The following is a 25,284-nucleotide window of genomic DNA, read 5'->3' as shown; positions in this document are numbered from 1 at the left end:
TCCGACCAGTGGGATGACGAATACAGACTTCCAGGCCTAGGAGATTGCTCTGTTTCTTTTAATTACGAGGAGCCAATGTTAGATGAGACTGTTTTCAATGTTTAGTTGGAGGCTGTTCCTTTCATGAAAATGTTGATGAAAATCCTAAACCGGAAGAGTTATAATTGGATATAGGCGTAGAACAGTCACTGATGAGGAATCGAATGTAAATACATGTATTGGTTTGGTTTATTCTTGTATAACATTTGTTTCCATATAGTGTTTGATATATTTTTGTGAATTATTTAGTCATTAAAAGGTGGACTGATAAAATAATTTATAAGGTTTAAGATAAATTATTAAATAATTCTACCCAGAAACTTAACCATTAGGGTTTAGAGGTTATGTTGCAGGGACAAGGAGTAATTAAAAATAATAAACCTATGTCCAACTAGGTTGGACTGGGGAATAGAAGAATGTATGTATGTGCCGAAAGAAAACAAAGGGATTCCTTAACCTATGTTTGAACCGACCCGGCTAGAACTCTGGGGAGATAGGACAGGGAGTACCACTCCAGGTTTCTCTTATCTGGGGGGGACTGGAACTGTCAGCTGGGTAGTGATAAACTGGTGAGAATTGAGGAGAAGAAGATAGTATCCTAATGTTAGTGTGCATGTGTGTGCGTAGCTAAAGAAGAATGTTATAAAAGGAACATCTTTGTATATGCACAGTAGAGGTCTCGTGAATAAACTTGGATTTGACTAATTGTGAGCTGGGAATTCTGTCTGTTTCGTTTAAACCAGAACTTTACACACTCTGGGTTGCAGACCGAGTAGGATAATTGACATTTATGTAATTTCATAACAAAATTCTATATCACCTCCCTATTTCAGTCCACTTGGTGTCTAGTGAATTCAACCTGGTGAAAGTGCTGTCATATCCTGGGTGGGGTTAACACTTTACACACCAACCACCTCTGATCAGGATGGCTCCTCATTAAATACACTCTGATCTTCTTGTGTCTATCACCACCTCTCAGGATGTCGGCTCTTCCAGGTCTTCAACCAGGCAGTGGTCTGCTTCTCTCAGGGCTTGGTAGAAGTGTTCCTGGGCGCGGGCCCCCTTTCTGATCACCATGTCCAGCAGAGCTTGGTTCTGCAGGGTCTTGGTGGTTAAGCTGAGCACCTCCTCCCTCTCCTCGTCATTCAGAACCCCCTGGTCCGGTTGCTGGAGACGCAGGAGTATGGGTCGCAAGACTCCCAGACGAATCTCTAGCGCCATTCTGTGTTTTGTAATGAAGGCTCGACCAGGGGGGATAGAAGGAGTTGCAGGTGGAGGGGCCAAAACTGGGAAATTAAAAATACATATTTAAAATTGAGTCTTGACATCCAAAATAAAAAATTTAAATCGCTAAAAGTAATAATAATAATAGACAACTCAGGACCATTAGGATAGCTACAATGGTGCATCTTAAATAGATTTTAATTGGATTTATTTGATTTAGATTTTTCCATAATTATTGCTTAAATTGTGAGATAGCCTCATCACGAATGGCAAAGTAGAAGTTGTGATGAGTAAAGTTACCTGTAGAGGTGAATTCTGTTGGTGAGGCTGTGGATGAGAAACACATTTTTGTTGCTATCTGATGAAAGACTGCATCTATTTCAATAAGTCATCATGATAATATAAATACACTATCATAAATAACATTGTTTTACAAATAAATAAAACATATTGATCAAAATAAATGACAACAGCAAAATGACCAATGGTTCTAGTACTTCTTGCACATGTGGATTGCGCACTTTGACCTTTCACTTTCAGTTACCTGGAAGCCAGACAAGTCCATCCCATACAAATTCATCACTGCCATTTTCGTTCAGAAAAATATTTGCTTCCTTAACAATCGATTGCATGAACAGCTGAAATGTTGGAATGTAGTTTTCATAGGACTGGAAATCAACAAATGATGCTTTCTGTAAAAGAAGAGTTAGTTATGTCAATCAAATTATTACATTTGAATACACAAGGTAATAAAATAATTGGCAAGCAACATTTTCTAGCTCATCTCAGATATCACCGTTGGTTTTATTCGATGGTTATCTGTAAGATCGGTGGAGAGGGTGTATTCTTGCTTCGGGGTGAGTTGGCAGTGAGAAGTTGTTTCAAGGTAGATTTCTCTATCCCCATTGCTGCTTCTCCTTTCCTCCAGTACCTTGAGAAGACAGATAAGGAATGGACAGATAAATTGTGCTTCAATTGAGTCAAGAAGAAATACTCTGAGGATGTATCTCACACATTAAACACATAATAATGCTTCACTCATATTCATTATGGGTTTGTAATGCTTGGTTTTGTATGGTAAACCTTATCTACGTCAATCAACAAATGGATTTTATAAAGCCCTTTTTTACATCAGCAGTTACCCACCAAAAAACTAAGAGCAAGAAGTTCAGAGGCAGAAGTACAGTGGCTCGGAAAAACTCCCTAGAAGGCAGTAAAATAGGAAGAAACCTTGAGAGGAACCAGGCTCTGAGGGGTGGCCAGTCCTCTTCTGGCTATACTGGGTAGATACATTACTCAAAGCATGTCTGCCTTTTTGTGACACAGTGATAATGTTCTGCATTATTCAGTGTGTATTGAATTGAATTCCAGCAAAAGTATAGGGTTTTATGATATGCCTACCTCCTTGAGTACAACATTACTGGGAAGCAACAAAACCTTCAGGATGGACCTCTTGTCAACATCTGGGAGTTGGTAGAATAACAAGACAAGGGTATCGATAGGGGAGATGGGCCTGCCTTCTTCACTGACGATGCCATACTTAGAGAATCCAGTGACATTTATTATGACATGTGTGTTTGTTAGCTCAAGGTCATCGATAAATTCCACTTTTTTGTCATCAGTCACATGGGCTACAGACAGGAACTCACATCCACCCTCTAGGAAAAAAATATATTTATAGAATTTCATGACATGCTGAGATTTTTATGACAATCAAAACAATGTTGATGCAGATGATAGGTAAATGAAAAGCATATGCTCCTTCAGAATCAAATCAGTCGTAAAGTATTAGGACATTTATCAAATCACCACTCACGATCATAGAGCTCACAGTGTGGGAGGTGTAGTTGACCGACAGAACCTTGGAGACATGTAAACTTAAACAGGGGCCCTGCAGGCCTCTTGCCTCTCTGGGCTAGAAGCCTCCTGTTCCAAGGGACTGTCCAATAGAGCACCTCTCCCTCCCCCTCCATCTCAAATACTAGTCCTGTTATACTGCACTGGAACAGACCTGCATGGGGGCACTGGAACCTGTAGGGCAGAACAACACAAATGAAGAATGGTAATTTTGTGCTTTCCCTGAATTGTATCAATAAAAAAGGCAATATAAAGTTAAACAACATTACCAGTATGTTCCCTTGTTCACACATGTTTTAGGTTCAAATTGATAAGGAGTCGCAGGCTTCTAAAATGTAAAAACAATAGTTATTGAACCAATAGTTTGTTGAAATAGATCTAACAATGGTATTTCGTTCAGGTGAGGCTCTTACAGAGAGAGAGTCAACAGCTTTGGTATCCGATGCTTCTCTATCCGAGGCACTAGAAGGACTGCCAACAAGTTGGACGTGTTCCTCCTCAAGGTCACTCTCAGAGCAAGAGCAAGATATGGTAGAACTGGCAGGTGTAAGAATGCCCGGTGAGACATACCATGTCGTCTCACTTTTTTTTAAAGATGAGGATTTTTCTCTGGAGCCCCGGTATGAGCAGAAAGGCACTAGAAAGAGGGAGTGTGTGTGTCAGTCACAAACAAATATTTGTCAACTCAATGGGACTGTTCTCTATGTTACCATCTGCCAGACAGTATCGGACCATCAGGTCTCGGAACAAAAGGTTCCGAGACAGCTTCTACTTCCTGGCCATAAGACTGCTGAACAGCTACCCCTAGCTGTCTACCTACACAGACCTGTATTCACCTGCACCCCTAAGGTCGATGTCCGAGCCCCATCGGAAATCTAATTAGCATGATACAAAAATCCCCATAAAAATCCATCAGTTTAAGCTAGAGATATGTTTTTTTTGCATTGGATGCGTTGCAATCCACTCAATCTGCCTATGTAACACTTCCACATCTGCGGTGGAAGGTGACAGAGCTAGATGTTTGTGTTTGTCAGACCATGAGACATCCAGAAAGTATTTTCACGAATTAGTCTGTAGCGTCCGAAAATAAACTACACTGTACAAAAATATAAACGCAACATGTAAAGTGTTGGTCCCATGTTTCATGAGTTGAAATAAAAGATTCCAGAAATGTTCCATATGCACAAAAATATAATTTCTCTAAAATGTTGCGCACAAATTTGTTAACATCCCTGTTAGTGAGCGTTTCTCCTTTGCCAAGATAATCCATCCACCTGACAGTTGTGGTATATCAATATGCTGATTAAACAGCATGATCATTACACAGTCGCACCTTGTGCTAGGGACAATAAAAGGCCACTCTAAAATGTGCAGTTTTGTCACACACCACAATGCCACAGATGTCTCAAGTTTTGAGGGAGCGTGCAGTTGGCATGCTGACTGCAGGAATGTCTACCAGAGCTGTTGCCAGAAAATTTAACATTAATTTCACTACCATACGCGTCCGAAACTAAACTACACTGAACAAAAATATAAACGCAGCATGTAAAGTGCTGGTCCCATGCTTTCGAGAATTTGGCCAACTGGCCTCACAACCACAGACCATGTGTATGGTGTCATGTGAGCAAGTGAGCGGTTTGCTGATGTCAATGTTGTGAACAGAGTGCCCCATGGTGGCGGTGGGGGTCATGGTAAGGGCAGGCATAAATTAAGGACAACGAAAACAATTGCATTTTATCAATGTCAATTTGAATACACAGAAATACCATGACAAGATATTGAGGCCCATTGTGAGGTAATTTTTGAAAAGGTATCTGTGATCAACAGATGCATATCTGTATTCCCAGTCATGTGAAATAGATTAGACCAAATACATTTATTAAAATGTACTGATTTTCTCATATGAACTGTACAGTACTGTAACTCAGTAAAATAATTGAAATTGTTTTATGTTGCGTTTATATTTTTGTTCAGTATTTTATGAAAGATGAGACTCTCACGAACACAATGGTGTTCTCCGTTTTGCTCTATGACCCCCACAAGCATCTTGGGACTCGTCTGAAGTCGGTACAGCCGATCTGCCAACTTCTGTCTGTAGCATCCGAACAGTTTGGGCTACACACTAACATGACCCCTCTGTGTAAAGGTGAGACTATCACAAACAAGCACATGTTGTTTTGCTCTAGGACGCCCACAGGCCTCAAGACTCATCTGAAGGTCCCCCTGTACCAGTCAAAATAATTTATGGAAGTATATATATAGAGACTGTTTATTGACCAAAAATAGGGCTTAGTCCCATGAGCTAAAATAAAAGATTCTAGAAATGTTCCATATGTACAAAAAATATATAATTTCTCTCATGGGGAAAAAAGACATGTGATCCGGAGGCCACTTTCCTGCTGGGTAGGCTACACGGGACAGGTGATATTCTGCCCAATCTCTGCATGCCATGGGCTCTCCGACTCTGTTCCTGCTGCTACCCAGTGCTTAATTTGGGAAACCAAGTGAAATCTGTCGACAACATCGATAGTAACATGTTATTCCAACAAAACATATTTAATTTCACTTTTGACACCCCTCTCTGCGCGCTCGAGAAAGAAATGAAGGAGAGAGGGGTGGAGATGGAAACGCACGATGGAAACGCACTTTATTCTGTAGCTAAAGGTAATGTGTCAGCATATTAATTATGAAAATATAAAAAATGCCCTGTTACTAAGCTATTCAAAATCAAATACAAATTCATTATAATTGTAGGCTAACTCGGCATTTGTTTCATTTTGGAGTATAGGCTAGAGTATAGGCTAGTATTGCCATGCGTAAATGCAACCGGATATGTATTGTTTTTTTCAAGCTTGAGCATATGCAATTAATCATCATCATTATGCTAGACTTTTTACTGCAGTCATGACTCATGATTCAGCCCTACGCACAACTCGTCGATCCTTGTCACTAATGGGCTAATGCAGCAGACAGCCACACCGGGTTCCACTCCTATCAGCTAAACACAAGAAGATCACCAACACTTGACAATTGAGGAGTGGAAAAACATTGCCTGGTTTGACTAATCCCGGTTCCTGTTGTGTCATGCTGATGGCAGTCAGGATTTGGATGGTGATGGTGATGTACTGTTTTCCCCACACTAATTGAGCAACGAACAATTCCGAATTCAGGCTGTTCTTGAGGCAAAAGAGGGTCTAACCCAGTACTAGATGAGTGTACTTAACTGTCGAGTGAGTGGATTTCCCACATTACTAATTTGTTCATATTTAGACTTTGTAATCTGACTTCATAGTTTACTTTGATTATTTTGATGTCGATATTTGTACTGCACTGTTGAGGAGAGATCACAAGTAAGCATTTCACTTTATCGTTTACACATGTTGTATCCTGAGCACAATAAACTTTGATTTGATGTCAGAAATACAGACCTTAAACAAAAAATCCACCCAAAACCACTCAAACCATACATAACACTAATATGTGAGAACAATATTTTTTGTGAAATTTTTTTCATTATAATAAGGCTGGTAACAACATTTAAAGTTGTTGTGGAAATCTGTTGCAGCTCAAGTCGACAACAAAACCCACATTGCAATGCTCTCTCTATGGGCTGGCTGGTTAGCTAGTTAGCTCGCTAGTTAACGTAGCAACACACAATAATACCAAAGTCAATATCAGCATGTGAAGTAGCTAGTTAGCTGTAAAATCGCCTAAACAAACTGCACTATCAATTTAGGAGTCAACAATCTCACCATGTTCATCCTGCAGATCGGTGTGCCTCAAAGAGTTGAGTCTGTAATTCGCAACTTTACCATGCAATGCACCCTGGGCTGAAAAGGCAGACAAATAGGAGAAATGTGTTAGACCCTCTGTTAAATTACATATTTCTTGAGGTAGGAATATTACAAAAATATTATCAATGGCTCATTCGAGAGAAGACAACCTCCCACATTATGACTTCGGCCAGTATTATAATCTGACATGTATGATGGATGTTTTCGCGATCTAAAAGTCGTATTCCTATTCACTTCCAGTGTAGTGAGAGTGGCTTTATCACAGTGCTACGTCACACCAATTTAATTTCTGCCTGCTTGAATGGCAATAGCTCAGATACACATGAAAACATGACCTTTCCCAAGGAATTGATTGACAATTGCTCAGAGATGCACAAAGACATTCAATATGTGTGAATCTTTACTTTAAATATTAACTGCTTTCACCTCCGTTTTCCTCCTCCTCATTAAGCAATGCCACTGAAAATACCAAATTTGTGTCTTGAACGCGTGCTTTGATGTGGGTGTTTCTTATGTGTTGTCTTGCCAGTAACACAGTTACAGTCATTAACCCATCAAGATAACATAGAAATACTCTAACCAGCTCTGCTAGGACGAGTAAAATATTCAGAGTGAGGTGTTCTCTCATTTGTGTCTGGAAGTAGCTATCAACCTAGCCAACTTTAGCCAGTTAGCTTCAGTGCTTGACTGCTATTGTGAGATCACTCTTCAACCGTGTAAGGGTTCTCGTCCTCCTCTTCTGAGGAGGAGTAGCGAGAAGGATCGGAGGACCAATGCGCAGCGTGGTAAGTGTCCATAATGTTTTTTATCAAAGACAATAGAACACTCGAACAAAACAACAAACGATGACGTGAAAATACAAAACCGAAAACAGTACCGTCTCCTACCTGACTTCGCCATACTCCCTGTGTGCCCCCGTCCAATACATTTTGGGGGCTGCCTCTCGGGATTCCAGCCGCGCTGCCGTGCTGCCTCATACCGCCGCCTCTCCGCTTTCGCTACCTCCAGCTCTGGCTCGGGGCGGCGATATTCCCCAGCCTGAGCCCAGGGTCCTTTGCCGTCCAATATCTCCTCCCAAGTCCAGTTCTCCAGGTATCGCTGCCTCTCGTCACCACGCTGCTTGGTCCTTTGGTGGTGGGTGTTTCTGTAAGGGTTCTCGTCCTCCTCTTCTGAGGAGAAGTAGCGAGAAGGATCGGAGGACCAATGCGCAGCGTGGTAAGTGTCCATAATGTTTTTTATCAAAGACAATAGAACACTCGAACAAAACAACAAACGATGACGTGAATATACAAAACCGAAAACAGTACCGTGTGGACCAAACACTCACACAAAAAACAAACACCCACAACCCAAAAGTGAAACCCAGGCAACCTAAGTATGATTCTCAATCAGGGACAACAATTGACAGCTGCCTCTGATTGAGAACAATACTAGGCCGAACTCAAAAACCAACATAGAAAAACAAACATAGACTGCCCACCCAACTCACGCTCTGACCATACTAAAACAAAGATATAACAGAACTAAGGTCAGAACGTGACAAACTGGAGCATCCGTGTGCACTCGGAGTGCTCCGAGAGATCATTTACGAGTGAACACCCTGTGTTAGTGGGTATTGCTTGAAATCAAAACCCAACCTTCAAAAATTCCAAGGAAAGCAGAGATGTTACAAGTACCCCTCATATCAGTCGTTCTTGTTTTAGAAAATACTAGCTTTATGTCCAAAGTTATTGTTTTAACACTTTTTAGTCCATTTTGGGACTGTAATTAATGTACAGTATATGACTACTACTGATGCCACATAGGCCGTTTTCCTGATGCCACATATACCTTCTCCTTCAGTCTCGGCTGAGATTCAGAGAGTAACTGTGGCTATAAAACAAGGACATGCATTTGTAATGAATATATTTGTCAGTCATGCTGTGTTACCTCCTCTATGAGATCTCTCTAAGACTTCAGCAAGATCATTCCGGTACAGCAACCTCAGGACCACCACTGTGATCTCCACAGCTTTCTCAGGGCCATAGGTCTGCATGATCTGATCCACTGTGTCCTGCCAGTCAGAGTTCTTCAGCTGGCTCTCTGGAATGGGAGGAAGTTTGTCCAAAACATCCTCAGTCAGATGCCACTGAAACCTCTTCAGCTTGACTCTGCTCAGCTTCTCTAGAGTTTCCAGTAGAAGATTTGGGACAGACAGCATTGTGGGTCCCTATAGGGAAAACAACACAAGGGTAAATCCATTTGAATTCAGTCACTTTTGACAGCATCCCTTTTGATTTGAAAGAAACCTTCCATACACATTTGCCCATTGTAGAAGTTCTCAGAAAGTGAAACTTTTTGGACCTGAATGCCAAAACATTCAGGAGATAAAGGTGCATATTTTGCATACCGCATCATGAGACATCATGTCGTCATCACTGGAAAAGATAAAACGGTTGTGGATAATATCATTTAAAAGCTTACAAACAGGGTTGTCAAACTATCTTATAATTTCTTGCAAAAATGTTTTATTGTTGTAAATATGTACATATTTGAACCTTAAACGTCAATTATACCAAAATGGGGAGGCAGGTAGTCTGGGGGTAGAAGCTATTGGCTAGGGTGATTTTCAGAAAGTTTTTCTTTAATATCTGTGTTTTTGAACGTACATTGATTGTTTGATTAATTTTATGCTACACAAAGATAAATATCGTACATTTTTCTAAATTAATTAAATCTGTCAGTAGTTGCACCTGTTACTGAGATAGTTGTTCCATTGTCATAAATAATCACATTATAAAGGCTAATTAGGCTGGTGGAACCGTTCATAGATGGTTCAAGGAAGAACTCTCCAAAGATAAAAGGGTTCTCGGTGGAACCCTTCATAGAGGGTTCTAGGAAGAACCTTTAGATTATAAAATGGTTATTGGTAGTACCCTTCTATGCAGAACCCTCTATAAAAACAGTTCTACCCAGCACCAAAAAGGGTTCCCCTATGGGGAAGAGTGTACTCTCATGTCTGAGTGATGGAAGAGGGGAGAACAGGCCATGGCTCGGGTGGCTGAGGTCCTTGATGATCTTCTTGGCCTTCCCTTGACACCTGGTGTTGTGTGTGCTGCCACTACGCGACATTCAGCTGAGTGTACCACCCTCTGTAGTGCCTTACGGTCAGAGGCGGTGGAATTGCCGTAGCAGGCTGTGATGCAGGCCAACAGTATGATCTGGATGGTGCTGCTGTAAAACACTGTGAGGGTCCTCGAGGACAGGCCAAATTTCTTCAGCCTCCTGAGGGTAAACAGTCGCTGTCTTGCCTTCTTCACCATGGTGTCGGTGTGATTTGACTATTTCAGTTCCTCAGAGATGTTGTACGCCGTTTTTGACCGTCTCCACGGCGGTCATGGATGGGGGCTTGCCCAACCTGGTTCCTCCTGAAGTCCACAATCAGCTCCTTTGTTTTTCTGACATTGAGGGAGAGGTTGTTCACCTGGCACCTGGTCAGAGTAACGACCTCCTCTCTGTAGGCCGTCCCATCGTTGTTGGTAATCAGGCCTACTACTTTCGTGTCGTCAGCGAACTTGGTGATGGAGTTGGAACTGTGCGAGGCCACACATTCGTGGGTACACAGGGAGTACAGGACGGGACTGAGGACGGAACCTTGTGGGGCCCCCGCGTCGAGGATCAGTGTGGAGGAGATAATGTTGCCCACCTTCACTAGCTGGGGGCGGCCTGTCAGGAAGTTGTGAGGGCATTTTGAAGTTAAACCATACTAATGCTTGTGTACTAAAATATCCTTCTTTAAGCCTCGGCATTGGGCTTTAAATTAATAAAGAAACTAACTCATATAAGATTGTGTGTGTGCACATTAATAGAGTTCTGTTCTAACTGTTCTCTGTGTGTAGAATGACCCCATGATGTCTGGCCACTCAGCCAAGACTGACAGAAACTAACTGGTTCCTCTTAGCTTAACTGGAGACAGAGAAAAGTGTTATATTCTGCACACCAGTGATAGAGCTGTTGTTATGTTTGGAGCCTGTTTCTGGGCGAAAGTTCATGTTTTGTGTATGTGTGTGTTTGACCAGTACGAACATACATCATCTGGGCCGACAGTCAAAGGCGCGTGCTTGCCCAACTTGGGAGAACCGTTGAGCTACTGTTAGAGGAAGTATGTCTGTAGTGACTTCCTGTCATTCTGGCCCCTATTGTCCTCACTCAGTTGGGACAGACTGAGTCAATCTTTTCACCCAGTTGTCTCCCCTCACACACACACGCATGCATAGGGTCACGGGTTTTGCAGATCCTTGCATGGGGTAGCTCGACTATGTAACGGTGTTCTTGATGAGAAGGAGAGTCGGACCAAAATGCGGCGTGTAGATTGCGATCCATGTTTATTGTGACTATAGCAACACGAATCTAAATACAAACACTACAAAATAATAAACGTAATGAAAACCGAAACAGCCTAAACTGGTGCAAACTAACACTAAGGACAATCAACCACACATTGAAACCCAGGCTACCTAAATATGGTTCCCAATCAGAGACAATGACGAACACCTGCCTCTGATTGAGAACCATATCAGGCCGAACATAGAACTGGACAAACTAGACATGTAACATAGAATGCCCACTCAGATCACACCCCGACCAACCAAAACATAGAAATATACAAAGTAAACTATGGTCAGGGTTTGACAGTACCCCCCCCCCCCCCCAATGTGCGGACTCCGGCCGCAAAACCTGAACCTATAGGGGAGGGTCTGGGTGGGCATCTGTCCGCGGTGGCGGCTCTGGCGCTGGACGTGGACCCCACTCCATAATAGTCTTGGTCCACCTCCTTAGCGTCCCTAGATAGGTGACCCTCCTTAAAGACCGCTCGGGACAGAGGGGCAGCTCGGGACAGAGGTAGCTCGGGACTGATGGGTAGCTCAGCACTGAGAGGAAGCTCAGCACTGAGAGGAAGCTCAGCACTGAGAGGAAGCCCAGGCAGGTAGTTGGATCTAGCAGATCCTGGTCGACTGGAGAATCTGGAAGAGTCTGGTCGACTGGCAGATCTGGAAGAGTCTGGTCGACTGGCAGATCTGGAAGAGTCTGGTCGACTGGCAGAACTGGAAGAGTCTGGTCGACTGGCAGAACTGGAAGAGTCTGGTCGACTGGCAGATCTGGAAGAGTCTGGTCGACTGGCAGATCTGGAAGAGTCTGGTCGACTGGCAGATCTGGAAGAGTCTGGTCGACTGGCAGATCTGGAAGAGTCTGGTTGACTGGCAGCTCTGGCTGCTCCATGCTGACTGGCTGCCCCATGCTGACTGGCAGCTCTGGCTGCTCCATGCTGACTGGCTGCTCCATGCTGACTGACAGCTCTGGCTGCTCCATGCTGACTGGCAGCTCTGGCTGCTCCATGCTGACTGGCTGCTCCATGCTGACTGGCTGCTCTGGCTGCTCCATGCTGACTGGCGGCCCTGGCTGCTCCATGCTGACTGGCGGCCCTGGCTGCTCCATGCTGACTGGCGGCCCTGGCTGCTCCATGCTGACTGGCGGCCCTGGCTGCTCCATGCTGACTGGCGGCTCTGGCTGCTCCATGCTAACTGGCAGCTCTGGCGGCTCCTTGCAGACTGGCAGCTCTGGCGGCTCCTTGCAGACTGGCAGCTTTGGCGGCATCCTGCAGACTGGCAGCTCTGGCGGCTCCTTGCAGACTGGCAGCTCCTTGCAGACTGGCAGCTCCTTGCAGACTGGCAGCTCTATGCAGACTGGCAGCTCCTTGCAGACTGGCAGCTCCTTGCAGACTGGCAGCTCCTTGCAGACTGGCAGCTCCTTGCAGACTGGCAGCTCCTTGCAGACTGGCAGTTCCGAACAGGCGGGAGACTCCGGCAGCGCTGTAGAGGCGGAAAGCTCTGACAGCGCTGTAGAGGCGGGAGACTCCGACAGCGCTGAAGAGGAGGAAGGCTCTGGCAGCGCTGGACAGGCGAGGCGCACTGTAGGCCTGATGCGTGGTGCTGGCACTGGTGGTACTGGGCCAAGGACACGCACAGGAAGCCTGGTGCGGGGAGCTGCTACCGGAGGGCTGGGGTGTGGAGGTGGTACTGGAAAAACCGGACCGTGCAGGCGCACTGGAGCTCTTGAGCACCGAGCCTGCCCAACCTTACCTGGTTGAATGCTCACGGTCGCCCTGCCAGTGCGGCGAGGTGGAATAGCCCGCACTGGGCTATGCAGGCGAACCGGAGACACCGAGCGCAAGGCTGGTGCCATGTAAGCCGGCCCAAGGAGACGCACTGGGGACCAGCTGCGTAGAGCCGGCTTCATGGCATTAGGCTCGACGCTCAATCTAGCCCGGCCGACACGTGGAGCTGGAATATACCGCACCGGGCTATGCACCCGCACTGGAGACACCGTGCGCACCACAGCATAACATGGTGCCTGCCCGGTCTCTCTAGCCCCCCGGTAAGCACAGGGAGTTTGCGCAGGTCTCCTACCTGGCGTAGCCATACTCCCTGTTAGCCCCCCCCCCCAAGAAATTTTTGGGGCTGCCTCTCGGGCTTCCTTCCGCGCCGCCGTGCCTGCTTCGCCAACTCCATTCTCTGATAACCTTCCGCGCACTGCTCCATCGAATCCCAGGCGGGCTCCGGCACTCTCCCTGGGTCGGCCGCCCACCTGTCGATCTCCTCCCAAGTCGTATACTCCATACTGTACTCCTCTTTGGGCTGCTCCTGTTGTTTCCTCTCCCGCTGCACCTTTGGGCGGCTACACTCCCCTGGTTTAGCCCAGGGTCCTCTCCCGTCGAGGATTTCCTCCCATGTCCAGAAATCCTTATTGCGCATCTCCTCGCGCTGCTCCTGCCTGTTGACACGCTGCTTGGTCCTTTTGTGGTGGGTGATTCTGTAACGGTGTTCTTGATGAGAAGGAGAGTCGGACCAAAATGCGGCGTGTAGATTGCGATCCATGTTTATTGTGACTATAGCAACACGAATCTAAATACAAACACTACAAAATAATAAACGTAATGAAAACCAAAACAGCCTAAACTGGTGCAAACTAACACTAAGGACAATCACCCACAACCACACAGTGAAACCCAGGCTACCTAAATATGGTTCCCAATCAGAGACAATGACGAACACCTGCCTCTGATTGAGAACCATATCAGGCCGAACATAGAACTGGACAAACTAGACATGTAACATAGAATGCCCACTCAGATCACACCCTGACCAACCAAAACATAGAAATATACAAAGTAAACTATGGTCAGGGTGTGACAGACTATACAAATGCTCCTGCATTCTTTGAACGAGAGGCTCTCACTCCATTTCACATGTGTGGTTGGGGCGACCACCCACACATGTGAAATAAAATAAAAGTAATAAAAGTAATACCTTAATTGATTGTTGACTTTGCCTCTCCTCGTTATTAGTTAAAGGTAGGATTTCCACCAGAAAGTCCAGGCCCAGTTGCATATGGAGTTCAGTCCCAGTACTGTGAGCTTTATGGGGAGTTTAGAGGGCACTATGGTATTGAAGGCCGAGCTGTAGTCGATGAACAGCATCCTCACATATACATTCCTCCTGTCCAGGTGGGCGAGGGCAGTGTGCAGAGCAATGGCGATTGCGTCGTCGATGGATCTGTCGGGTGGTAGGCGAATTGGAGAGGGTTGAACGTGTCAGGGAGGGAGAAGGTGATATAGTCTTTGACTAGCCTCTCGGAGCAGTTATTATAACGATGGATGTGAGTGCTACGAGTTAGTAGTCATTCAGTTCAGTTCCTTTTCTTGGGAACTGAGATCATGGTGGACATCTTGAAACATGGGGATAATGGCCTGAGCTAGAGAGAGATTGAAAATCTCCAAAAACACAACAGCTAGCTGGTCTGCACATGCTCTGAGGGAGCGGCTAGGGATGCTATCTGGGCCGGAAGCCTTGCGAGAGTTAACACGGTTGAATGACTTACATATGCCACTCCATGGAGACCATAAACAAACAGCTCCTGTTGTCCACAGGGGCTCTCCTCGGCAACTCAGGGTTGTTTTGCTCGAAGTGTGAGAAAAAGGTGTTTAGCTCATCCAGTAGGGTGGCGTTGGTGTCCACGACGTGGCTGGATTTATTTTTTTAATCCGTGATTGTTAGAAGCCGCTGCCACATACGCCTAATATCCTACCCGCTGAATTGATCCTCCACTTTTGTCTTGCCATCTTGATCGATCTGCGTAGGTCATATTTGTACTGTTTAACCATACAATTGTCCCCAGACACTTTACCGTGTTTATAAGCAGCATCTCTCGCCTTAAGTTTCCCGGAAAGGCTGAATGTTTTGGCATTCAGGTCCACTTCCTCCATGGGCAAATATGTATGGAAAGTTTGGTTTAAATCCATAGGTAAGCACCAAATGGTGACACCGTTCATAGGGAATGGTCCATGAACACACAAAATATTGTTTTAATCTTTGCTCACAATGACAAACCCTTAGAAATAGCCACTAGTCTTACCTCTTGCTTTCTCTTCTTCAGACTGCCAGTCAGAATCTTCGGTCTGTACCTTCTCCTCCTCTTCCTCGCTGACCCCACCTCTAAGAGATCCAAGCCTCTCACCAGATAGGTTCCACCTGGACACAGAAAAGAGTCACAAACTGTTCCCCTACATCCCCACCCCATGCTGTTGTTTACTATTCATTTAAAAAATAATGCAGTACATTAGCTATGATAGAGTGGTTGATATCAGGCTATATGTTCAATGTCCACTCACGCTCCAAAGTCCCTTCTGCTCTCTGACTGGGACTTCTCAAGATGCTGGACTGCCCAACAGAGGAAGCAGAGTGAGGCCGTGTAGAGGCAGAAGCATGGATGCTCCCTTATATATATATAGAGAGAGAGAGGGACACATTAGAAATAATTAACAAAAAAACAGAGCAAACTAGAATGCTATTTGGCCCTAAACAGAGAGTACACAGTGACAGAATACCTGACCACTGTGACTGACCTAAACTTAAGGAAAGCTTTGACTATGTACAAACTCAATGAGCATATCCTTGCTATTGAGAAAGGCCACTGTAGGCAGACCTGGCTCTCAAGAGAAGATAGGCTATATGCACACTGCCCACAAAATTAGGTGGCAACTGAGATGCACTTCCTAACCTCCTGCCAAATGTATGACCATATTAGAGACATATATTTCCCTCAGATTACACAGATCCCCAGAGAATTAGAAAACAAAGCCAATTTTGATAAACTCCCATTTCTACTGGGTAAAATACCACAGTGTGCCATTCCAGCAGCAAGATTTGTGACCTGTTGTTGCCACAAGAAAAGGGCAACCAGTGAAGAACAATCACCATTGTAAATACAACCCATATTTATGTTTATTTATTTTCCCCTTTGTACTTTATATATTTGCACATTGTTACTACACTGCATATAGACATAATCTGACATTTGAAATGTCTTTATTCTTTGGGAACTTGTGAGTGTAATCTTTACTGTTCATTTGTATTGTTTATTTCACTTATGTTTATTATCTACTTCACTTACTTTGGCATTGTTAACATAGATCTTTTGTTTTGCTGTGTTACCTCTGTGATCTCTCTCTAACTTTTCAATGAGATCTTTCCGGTTCATCCTTCTCAGGATGCCCACTGTGATCTTCACAGCATTCTCAGGGCTGTATTTCTGGGGGGTTAACACTGTCTTCCGCCAGCCAGCCCTCTCCAGTTGGCTCTCTGGGACAGGAGGCAAGCCAGGCAGCTGGTCACCAGTCAGGTACAACTGAAATCTCCTCAACTCCTCTGTGCTTAGCTCCTCCAGAGTGGGCAGCAGCTGATTTGGAAGACCCAAATAGCTTCTCTCTTTCAGCTCCTCAGCCCTCAACACAGACTGCTCATAAAGTATTGTCAACCTGGACACAAGAAACAAGCACACATTGACCATGTTTATATGCAGTCTAAAAACATCTAATAAAATAAATAAGAGCTCACCCTTGTTTTAACACCTCAATCTAAATAAAGAAACCTGTTCTGAATTAAATTAGCTCGTTCTGATTGAGAATTCCTTCTGAAAAGAGGTGGATTATACCTTTTGATAAACCGGCCAATGGGAGAATATTAGCACTTCTCTTTTGAATGATGTTGTTCAAGCAGAATACATTGCAGTCTTATGTGCATGTGTCATATACTATTCTTGTTCAATATTTATAATAGAATCCACGCAGAACCAAAGTTTTAACAGTAAAATGATGCCATTGAAATGGCAGATAAACACTATGAAGTGCAACAAAAACATCAGGTATAACTATTTGATAATGTCCTTGTTTTGTTGCCAATGGATTTCAAATGATCAAACAAGTTGGACAATATAAAATAAGAGTTTTTCTGAAGGACAGAACGATGCTGAAATGCAACATGGCACACTATTGTCTATTTCGGAACACATGCCACTCAAAAACGAACATAAATATATTATAGCAAATAGACACATGCATATAAACCGCTAATCCAGAACATAGATTACACCTGAACTCTTTATTCAGAAAAACTTGTTGTGGTCACTTTTTATAGCTACTGTTTACAGGCCTCCTGGGCCATGTACAGCGTTCCTCACTGAGTTCCCTGAATTCCTATTGGACCTTGTAGTTATAGCAGATAATATTCAAATTTTTGGTGATTTTAATGTTCACATGGAAAAGTCCACAGACCCACTCCAAAAGGCTTTCGGAGCCATCGTCGACTCAGTGGGTTTTGTCCAACATGTCTCTGGACCTACTCACTGTCACAGTCATACACTGGACTGAGTTTTGTCCCATGGAATAAATGTTGTGGATCTTAATGTTTTTCCTCATAATCCTGGACTATCGTAACACCATTTTATTATGATTGCAATTGCAACAAATAATCTGCTCAGACCCCAACCAAGGAGCATCAAAAGTCGTGCTATAAATTCTCAGACAACACAAAGATTCCTTGATGCCCTTCTAGACTCCCTCTGCCTACCCAAGGACGTCAGAAGACAAAAATCAGTTAACCACCTAACTGAGGAACTCAATTTAACCTTGCGCAATACCCTAGAAGCAGTTGCACCCCTAAAAAATAAAAACATTTGTCATAAGAAACTAGCTCCCTGGTATACAGAAAATACCCGACCTCTGAAGCAAGCTTCCAGAAAATTGGAACGGAAATGGCGCCACACCAAACTGGAAGTCTTCTGACTAGCTTGGAAAGACAGTACCGTGCAGTATCGAAGAGCACTTACTGCTGCTCGATCATCCTATTTTTCCAACTTAATTGAGGAAAATAAGAACAATCCAAAATGTATTTTTGATACTGTTGCAAAGCTAACTAAAAAGCAGCATTCCCCAAGTGAGGATGGCTTTCACTTCAGCAGTAATAAATTCATGAACTTCTTTGAGGAAAAGATCATGATCATTAGAAAGCAAATTACGGACTCCTCTTTAAATCTGCATATTCCTCCAAAACTCAGTTGTCCTGAGTCTGCACAACTCTGCCAGGACCTAGGATCAAGGGAGACACTCAAGTGTTTTAGTACTATATCTCTTGACACAATGATGAAAATAATCATGGCCTCTAAACCTTCAAGCTGCATACTGGACCCTATTCCAACTAAAGTACTGAAAGAGCTGCTTCCTGTGCTTGGCCATCCTATGTTGAACATAATAAACGGCTCTCTATCCACTGGATGTGTACCAAACTCACTAAAAGTGGCAGTAATAAAGCCTCTCTTGAAAAAGCCAAACCTTGACCCAGAAAATATAAAAAACTATCGGCCTATATCGAATCTTCCATTCCTCTCAAAAATGTTAGAAAAAGCTGTTGCACAGCAACTCACTGCCTTACTGAAGACAAACAATGTTACGAAACTCTTCAGTCTGGTTTTAGACCACATCATTGCACTGAGACTGCACTTGTGAAGGTGGTAAATAACCTTTTAATGGAGTCAGACCGAGGCTCTGCATCTGTCCTCGTGCTCCTAGACCTTAGTGCTGCTTTTGATACCATCAATCACCACATTCTTTTGGAGAGATCGGACATTTTCCTATTGAGATCGGGCTTTTTCCTATAGAGCTCTATTTTTATGGAATGGTCTGCCTACCCATGTGAGAGACACAGACTCGGTCTCAACCTTTAAGTCTTTAATGAAGACTCATCTCTTCAGTGGGTCATATGATTGAGTGTAGTCTGGCCCAGGAGTGTGAAGGTGAACGGAAAGGCTCTGGAGCAACGAACCGCCCTTGCTGTCTCTGCCTGGCCGGTTCCCCTCTCTCCACTCGGATTCTCTGCCTCTAATCCTATTACAGGGGCTCTGGCTTACTGGTGCTCTTTTATGCCATCCCTAGGATGGGTGCATCACTTGAGTGGGTTGAGTCACTGACGTGATCTTCCTGTCTGGGTTGGCACCCACCTTGGGTTGTGCCGTGGCGGAGATCTTTGTGGGCTATAATCGGCCTTGTCTCAGGATGGTAAATTGGTGGTTGAACATATCCCTCTAGTGGTGTGGGGGCTGTGCTTTGGCAAAGTGGGTTGGGTTATATCCTTCCTGTTTGGCCCTGTCCGGGGGTGTCATCGGATGGGGCCACAGTGTCTCCTGACCCCTCCTGTCTCAGCCTCCAATATTTATGCTGCAGTAGTTTATGTATCGGGTGACTTGGGTCAGTTTGTTATATCTGGAGTACTTCTCCTGTCTTATCCGGTGTCCTGTGTGAATTTACGTATGCTCTCTCTAATTCCCTCTTTCTCTCTCTCTGAGGACCTGAGCCCTAGGACCATGCCTCAGGACTACCTGGCATGATGACTCCTTGCTGTCCCCAGTCCACCTGGCCGTGCTGCTGCTCCAGTTTCAACTGTTCTGCCTGCTATGGAACCCTGACCTGTTCACTGGACGTGCTACCTGTCCCAGACCTGCTGTTTTCAACTCTCTAGAGACAGCAGGAGCGGGAGAGATACTCTGAATGATCAGCTATGAAAAGCCAACTGACATTTACTCCTGAGGTGCTGACTTGCTGCATCCTCGACAACTACTGTGATTATTATTATTGACCACGCTGGTCATTTATGAATTTTTGAACATCTTGATTCGGGAGAGATACTCTGAATGATCAGCTATGAAAAGCCAACTGACATTTACTCCTGAGGTGCTGACTTGCTGCATCCTCGACAACTACTGTGATTATTATTATTGACCACGCTGGTCATTTATGAATTTTTGAACATCTTGGCTATGTTCTGTTATAATCTCCACCCGGCACAGCCCTAACAGCAGGGGCAGCAGGGTAGCCTAGTGGTTAGAGCATTGGACTAGTAACCGGAAGGTTGCAAGTTCAAATCCCCAAGCATAAATCTGTCGTTCTACCCCTGAACAGACAGTTAACCCGTCATTGAAAATAAGAATTTGTTCTTAAATGACTTGCCTAGTTAAATAAAGGTTTTCCTAGCCACAATGCTTCTACACATGCGTTGCTTGCTGTTTTAGGCTGGGTTTCTGTACAGCACTTTGTCAGCTTTGTCACTTTATCAGCTGATGTAAGAAGGGCTATATAAATACATTTGATTTGATTTGGTCACTGTTCCCGTTCCACCACCACATGCTGTATTTACTTCAATGTTCCACATGAATTTCACTCAATTAATGAAAACGATGCAATAAAAGAGGTATGGTAGAGTTGTTTATATCAGGCTCATTAATCTCCACTCACATTCTAGCGGAGTCACGGGGGAGTTTATCAGGTGGCTCTTCAATCTCTGCCTTTGCCTGGCTCCCAGAAGCAGCAGCCCGGTAACTGCTTTATGAGATGAAATCAAGTAGGAAGTAAGTTGCTATGTTTGGTCTCTTAATGTTATGTGATTAAAATCAGAAAGGTTTACTATCTACAATGTAGATTTTAACCCAGACATTCTATGTAGGCATATCAGCAACATAATCACATGTAGTTGCATTGTTTCATCCATTAAATAAATTATATTTCTTAATCAAGTCTATCTCCCACTTCCTTGTTGATGTCAATGGAATATGAAAATATAACGTAGCCTACTTTTCTGTAAACAAAGTTTTACATGGACATTTACCTAATATTTGTGAAATTTCCCTATAAATTTCCCTATAAACAATTTCTTACCATGGATGGATCCATTTTAAACACAAAAAGTGCCAGCAGCACAGGAAAATATGAAAGAAGAGTTTTACAGATTCTGAATTTACTTTCGTTTTCAGCAGTCATCCCTTGTTCTATGCAGACTGTATGTTAGCGTGCTATGTACTGCGTGCTGCCCTCTTGTGTTCAAACTACACTGTACAAAAATATAAATGCAACATGTAAAGTGTTGGTCCCATGTTTCATGCTGAAATAAAATATCCCAGAAATGTTCCACATGCACAAAAATCCTAATTTCTCTCAAATGTTGTCCACCTGACAGGTGTGGCATATCAAGAAGATGACTAAACAGCATGCAGCATGATCATTATACAGGTGCACCTTCTGCTGGGGACAATAAAAGACCAGTCTAAAATGTGCAGTTTTGTCACAGAGTGTGCAATTGGCATGCTGACTGCAGGAATGTCCACCAGAGCTGTTGCCAAAGAAATTAATGTTAATTTAGAGAATTTAGCAGTACGTTCAACTGGCCTCACAACCGCAGACCACGTGTATGACGTATGTGTGGTCGAGCGGTTTGCTGATGTCAACGTTGTGAACAGAGTTTCCCCTGTGGAGGAGGTGGGGTTATGGTATGGGCAGGCATAAACTACTGAAAACAAACACAATTGCATTGTATCAATGTCAATTTGAATGCACAGAGATACCGTGAGGAGATCCTGAGGCCCATTGTCGTGCCATTCACCTCATATTTCAACACGATAATGCACAGACCCATTTCACAAGGATCTGTACACAATTCCTGGAAGCTGAACATGTCCTGCTTCTTCCATGGCCTGCCTACTCAATGTCACCCATTGAGCATGTTTGGAATCGTCTGGATGAACATGGTATACTACAGCGTGTTCCAGTTCCCGCTAATATCCAGCAACTTCACACAGCCATTGAAGAGGAGTGGGACAACATAAAACAGGCCACAATCAACAGCCTGATTTGTTGCACTGCATGAGGCAAATGGTGGTAACACCAGATACAGATTGGTTTTCTGATCCACGCCACAACTTAAAAAAAAAAAAAAGATATCTGTGACCAACAGATGCATATCACCACATTCTTATTAGCAGACTCAACAACCTTGGTTTCTCAAATAACTGCCTTGCCTGGTTCACCAACTACTTCTCAGAAAGAGTTCAGTGTGTCAAATCGGAGGGCCTGTTGTCCGGACCTCTGGCAGTCTCTATGGGGGTGCCACAGGGTTCAATTCTCGGGCCGACTCTTTTCTCTGTATACATCAATGATGTCGCTCTTGCTGCTGGTGATTCTCTGATCCACCTCTACGCAGATGACACCATTCTGTATACTTCTGGCCCTTCTTTGGACACTGTGTTAACTAACCTCCAGACAAGCTTTAATGGCATACAACTCTCCTTCTGTGGCCTCCAACTGCTCTTAAATGCAAGTAAAACTAAATGCATGCTCTTCAACCGATCGCTGCCTGCACCTGCCTGCCCATCCAGCATCATTACTCTAAGACGGTTCTGACTTAAAATATGTGGACAACTACAAATACCTAGGTGTCTGGTTAGACTGTAAACTCTCCTTCTAGACTCACATTAAGCATTTCCAATCCAAAATTAAATCTATAATCAGATTCCTATTTCGCAACAAAGCATCCTTCAGTCATGCTGCCAAACATACCCTCGTAAAACTGACTATCCTACCGATCCTTGACTTCGGTGATGTCATTTACATAATAGCCTCCAACACTCTACTCAGCAAATTGGATGCAGTCTATCGCAGTGCCATCCGTTTTGTCACGGAAGCCCCATATACTACCCACCCCTGTGACTTACAGTGGGGAGAACAAGTATTTGATACACTGCCGATTTTGCAGGTTTTCCTACTTACAAAGCATGTAGAGGTCTTTAATTTTTATCATAGGTACACTTCAACTGTGAGAGACGGAATCTAAAACAAAAATCCAGAAAATCACATTGTATGATTTTTAAGTAATTCCTTTGCATTGCCTATTTATTGCCTTACCTCCCTTTTCTTACCTCATTTGCACACACTGTATATAGACTTTTCTAATGTGTTATTGACTGTATGTTTGTTTATTCCATGTTTAACTCTGTGTTGTTGTTTGTGTCACACTGCTTTGCTTTATCTTGGCCAGGTCGCAGTTGTAAATGAGAACTTGTTCTCAACTAGTTTACCTGGTTAAATAAAGGTGAAATAAAATGTAAACAATTTAAAAAATTCAACTAACTATACACTAACCCTAGCCCTAATCTTAACCTTAACCCTAACCCTAACCCTAACAGATTGCCTGATCCTCCTAACCCTACCTCTAACCTTAACCCCAACCTTAACCCCAACCTAAACCCTAACATTAACCCTAACCTTAATCCTAACCTTAACCTCCATAACTCTCCCGGTAGAACTCTGGACCAGGTACTGACTCCTGACCTGGGCGAACAGCCCACACCTATCCTTATCCCTTTCCCGATTCTGGGTTTGTATCTCAATCCCCCCCATCCTATCCCTGTCCTCCACCCTCAGACCTTTCCCAGACTCCCTGTTCCTATACCCCCAACAGACACAGAACCCCAGATTATACCCATTATCAGCACCTTCTCAGACATACACAGACTTCTTCATTCCAGACTCAAAGTCGCTTTCACCCAAACACCAACGCACATTCCCCCCACTTCAGGAATTCAGACCCATATCAGCTTTCCGCAGAAACCCCAACTTAAGGGATCTCTTAATTTTTGCAAAATTTTCCAATAAACCCACTCCTAAACTACCCAGGCTCTCGGCCTCTCATGTCCTCCCACTTTCTCCAGACCGGTCAGAGGTGCAATAGGCCCATGCAACCCAAGGTTTGACACCAATACAAACATAAACCCTCTTAAACCTAACCCTAACCCTAACCCTTACCCTAACTGTTAAAAAGGCCAGATCTGATTTAGCCGTTTCAGTCTGCCTTTTCTAGGAGTTCGTTGTATTTGCCTAACCCTAACCCTAACCCTAACCCTAACCCTAACCCTTTTCTATCTCTCTTTCAGGTGTGCAGCTGTCTCCTGTCCTGAGATTTGTGCTCGTTGCTGCTGTGGAGATCCAGCCAACCTCAGCTCCTGTCCCGGGGGCCTCGCCTGTCGCTGACCGGGAGAACTCATCGTTTTCAGTCCAGAGACCCTCGTCGAGTTTTGCTGCTGTGGCCCTGTGGTGTCCAGACCTTAGACCTTTGTTGAGACCGGCTGCAAACCTCCACTGTTTGCTGTGAAGAGACCTTCGTTGAGACAGACAGCTGAACCTCTTTAATTTTCTATCCTGATGTCTTCATTGAGTTCTGCTGCTGCGGCCCGACATCCTGATCCGGAGCCCTCACCTGATCCCATTACCTGGGTCCAGCCTGTCTGGTGGCCACCGCCCGTTGCTGCTTCATGGGTCCAGCCACCAAAGTACCAGTGCCAGGGTCCTTGTTGAGCTCTGCTGCTGCAGCTTTGTGTTCTCCAGTACTGAGATCCTCCTAGAGCTCTGCCGCTGTGGCCCTAAAGTCTTCAGTACCAGTGTCCTCCACTGACACTGTGTCAGTGGTCAAGATGACTCTTGCTCCTTTTCTAAGGGCCTCATCTGCCCTCACTGCCGAGGTTCTCCTGTTAACCGTTTCTGGGCTGCCGTCAGATCTACCGCTGCATCCTGTTCGCGCCCCTCACCAAAGATCAAATCCTGTTTGGCCAGATGCCTATGCCCGACGTTTCTGACTGGGTTGCCAGACACATTCAAGGACTTTCCCTGGTCTTTCTCCTTCACAACTTTGCCTCCCTGTCCTGGTGGATGAACACACAGTAGTGGCCTTACGTCATTCTCTTTAAGTTAAAGCCTTTTGTTAGAGTTCACATTTACACAGTAAATGTGGGGGTGGCTGTTAAAAATCCAATTTTATTGGTCACATACACATGGTTAGCAGATGTTATTGCGAGTGTAGCTAAATGCTTGTGCTTCTAGTTACGACAGTTCAGCAATATCTATCAAGTAATATCTAACAATTCCACAACAAAAGCTAATACACACACATCTAAGTAAAGGAATGGAATAAAAATGTACAAATATATGGATGAGCAATGTCAGAGCGGCATAGGCTAAGATGCAATAAATAGTATAGAATACAGTATATACATATGAGATGAGTAATGCAGATAGGTAAACATTGTTAAAGTGGCATTATTAAAGTGACTAGTGTTCCATTTATTAAAGTGGCCAAAGACTTCAAGTCTGTACTAGGCAGCAGCCTCTCTGTGCTAGTGA

General features: G+C 44.1%; 1 protein-coding gene across 8 annotated transcripts; it reads right to left on the bottom strand.

The window, feature by feature from the left end:
* Window positions 1-206: 206 nt before the first annotated feature.
* On the bottom strand, window positions 207-21,137 carry LOC110493778 (uncharacterized). Of its 8 annotated transcripts, none has more exons than XM_090204900.1 (16): window positions 20,995-21,137; window positions 20,575-20,661; window positions 16,445-16,767; window positions 15,622-15,726; window positions 15,366-15,481; window positions 8,844-9,123; window positions 7,802-8,083; window positions 6,873-6,950; window positions 3,534-3,757; window positions 3,390-3,448; window positions 3,080-3,294; window positions 2,665-2,921; window positions 2,060-2,194; window positions 1,808-1,955; window positions 1,564-1,590; window positions 207-1,325 (listed from the first exon to the last, which is right to left on the bottom strand). In XM_090204900.1, coding segments are annotated over exons 2-16 (2,562 nt in total). In that variant the 5' UTR covers window positions 20,577-20,661; window positions 20,995-21,137; the 3' UTR covers window positions 207-1,014. The 8 variants fall into 8 exon arrangements, with proteins under 8 accessions (XP_090061026.1, XP_090061028.1, XP_090061027.1 ...); XM_090204902.1 differs by having other exon boundaries at window positions 7,802-8,080; XM_090204901.1 differs by having other exon boundaries at window positions 20,575-20,658; window positions 20,995-21,118.
* Window positions 21,138-25,284: the final 4,147 nt, after the last annotated feature.

Source organism: Oncorhynchus mykiss, chromosome 17 (genome assembly GCF_057628025.1).
Source record: "Oncorhynchus mykiss isolate SJ-2025 chromosome 17, ASM5762802v1, whole genome shotgun sequence".
In the NCBI taxonomy this organism is placed as follows: domain Eukaryota; kingdom Metazoa; phylum Chordata; class Actinopteri; order Salmoniformes; family Salmonidae; genus Oncorhynchus; species Oncorhynchus mykiss.
This window is presented reverse-complemented; position numbering and strand designations above follow the sequence as displayed.